Source organism: Penaeus monodon, chromosome 22 (genome assembly GCF_015228065.2).
Source record: "Penaeus monodon isolate SGIC_2016 chromosome 22, NSTDA_Pmon_1, whole genome shotgun sequence".
Taxonomy (NCBI): domain Eukaryota; kingdom Metazoa; phylum Arthropoda; class Malacostraca; order Decapoda; family Penaeidae; genus Penaeus; species Penaeus monodon.
This window is the reverse complement of record NC_051407.1, coordinates 23,765,528-23,767,647: the sequence shown is the minus strand read 5'-3', so window position 1 is coordinate 23,767,647 and position 2,120 is coordinate 23,765,528. Positions and strand designations below refer to the sequence as shown.

At 35.8% G+C, this 2,120-nt stretch overlaps 1 protein-coding gene across 3 annotated transcripts in view; it reads left to right on the top strand.

Moving 5' to 3' along the window:
- Positions 1–906: 906 nt before the first annotated feature.
- Positions 907–2,120, top strand: part of LOC119587031 (pleckstrin homology domain-containing family F member 2-like) — a gene marked incomplete at its 3' end in the record, with an annotated part of 20,882 nt that continues 19,668 nt past the window's right edge. The window contains 1 exon segment of one of the 3 annotated variants that reach the window (XM_037935774.1): positions 907–1,101. In XM_037935774.1, the coding sequence (XP_037791702.1) occupies positions 1,086–1,101 (16 nt within the window). 3 annotated transcript variants of the gene reach the window in all.

The following is a 2,120-nucleotide window of genomic DNA, read 5'->3' as shown; positions in this document are numbered from 1 at the left end:
GGCTGAGGAAAGACATTTTTATTTATATACGCATTCAGCCCTATATTTTGGATACGCCACGTGACTATGAGATGGATTCCAGCTGCATTTATATTCTCCCTGACTTGTAGTACGGCAAGGTTAACGGCCAAGTGCACTTGTCAGGCGGACAAATTATTCACTTGAAAATCCATTGTCTTATTCGAGAAGATAGTAAAGCGTCGTTCCCTATTTATATATCAGAGATATCTGTAATTCTATTTTACTGTTTCGATTATTCCTCATGCAAGAATTTACGCAAATAAACAAACTGCAAACGCTGTAAAATATATATCTTTTAGCTATTAGAAAAACTTAAAACGTGATGTAAATAAAAAGCCTATCCGATTACATCAGATAAAGAGATAAGAATTCGAAAGATCATAGATAACTTTTCATCTGATCATATTCGCATCTCAGGACGTGTCTTCAAGTAACTTTATCTCATAATATATATTTGGATTTTTTTTTCGGTATTCCAAAATGCAGATAACGTGAAATCCCAAAGCCTGGATAACATGAAAGCAAACTTTGCACCTAAGAGTGGGTAGCCCTTTCAGCCTTATCTCAGCATCAGCTTCTGCTAAGAGGAAAGAGGGGTAGGCTGATGTCTGTGCAGATATCCTTATCGCGAGGTCAAAGGCCAACGTGACCTCAGGTTGCGATTTCGGTGCGTTCGGATCGTCTGCCGTCTCGCTGAGGCACACAATAGATATTGGATACGTTCATTTCAGATGAGTTTTCAATTAATTTGCTTTTATAACTTTGAAGCTTATTTTTTGTGTAAGGGATTTCCGTTAATGAACCGAGTCTGTAAATTACTCATGTCTTTTCCGTCGGAAGTCGTCAAGGCTCGTCCGTAGATTCGGATGAGTAATGGGAGATATATTCCGAAAAGAACAAAAATAACATTTTACAAGTTTAGAACAAAACGATCTGACTATGAACTAACCTAGAACATAGTTTATACAAGTTACACATTACCGAAGGTCATAAATCTACCGGGAAAGAATAGAAAGACGTGTTCGAAGTGAGAGAAATTTCATTCGGAAAATATCATAACAAAGATGGTGGACCGACTGGGTGAGTGTGGCAGAAAGTCTTTCGTTTTTCACTATTATCTCCACAATAACGGGAGGATAGCGGTACTTATGCCCGCGGATAGCATATTATCTAAAGTGTTTTCACTCTGTCGTGAAATGGTATGGGAAATAAACCCTGGAGGAGAGAAATAGGGAGAAGTCTAGCGCATTTGGTTCCTCAGGTTGTCAAACTACTACTACGAGAAACGGAATAAACAAATGTCAGTGAATGGAGGATGTGTACATGAATAACCTATGAACCCTGTATACTGTCTACTCTGTGTGTGAATAGCTGATCAGTAATTGCGGTTAGTGAATAGGTATTTAAAAAATCGTTTATTTATATAGCCAATGTACTGGGTCTTCTTACTGTTTTCATGATATTATAGTGTGCCATATCGTAAATTGTTTATAAATAATGTAAGTGAATGAAAATTCTGATTCCATTGTTTTTCTTATTATTAATTGCTTGTATCGTCTGCTGTATTGCTGTTTAATAATTCCTTTCTTAGAGTTTGTGCCCAGCACCCTAAACAAAACAAGAATGCTGTCATTTACATGATTTGATGTATAACCATGTGTCTAATATGCCTCTCATGTCATTATTTTTTTCTTAAATTATTATTCTAAAGTTTATGCTGTAGTGCATGATGGATCACCCTGCCTTGAAACACATAGAGAGTGATGCACAAATTTTCATAAAATAGTAGGTTGGGGGACATTATTATATAGGTTATAAGCTTGTTGTTTTGTCTGTTATTAATATAACAGCAGTAGTAACAAGATCGGTAACATTGAGAATCTAAATTATACAAAATATTTTTAATCCTTAGATATTACATGCTATCCAACAGAAATTAATTTAGGTCAAGTGTTTGAAAGGAATAAGCATGGTTAGGGATAGTGCATGATAGAAAGAAGTACAGAGACACTTGGAGTTGGTAAAATACAGTTATTTGATTTTAGGCTTGTGGTGTGTATTTATATTTTGACCACACTAAGACAGGGATACTTTAAGGA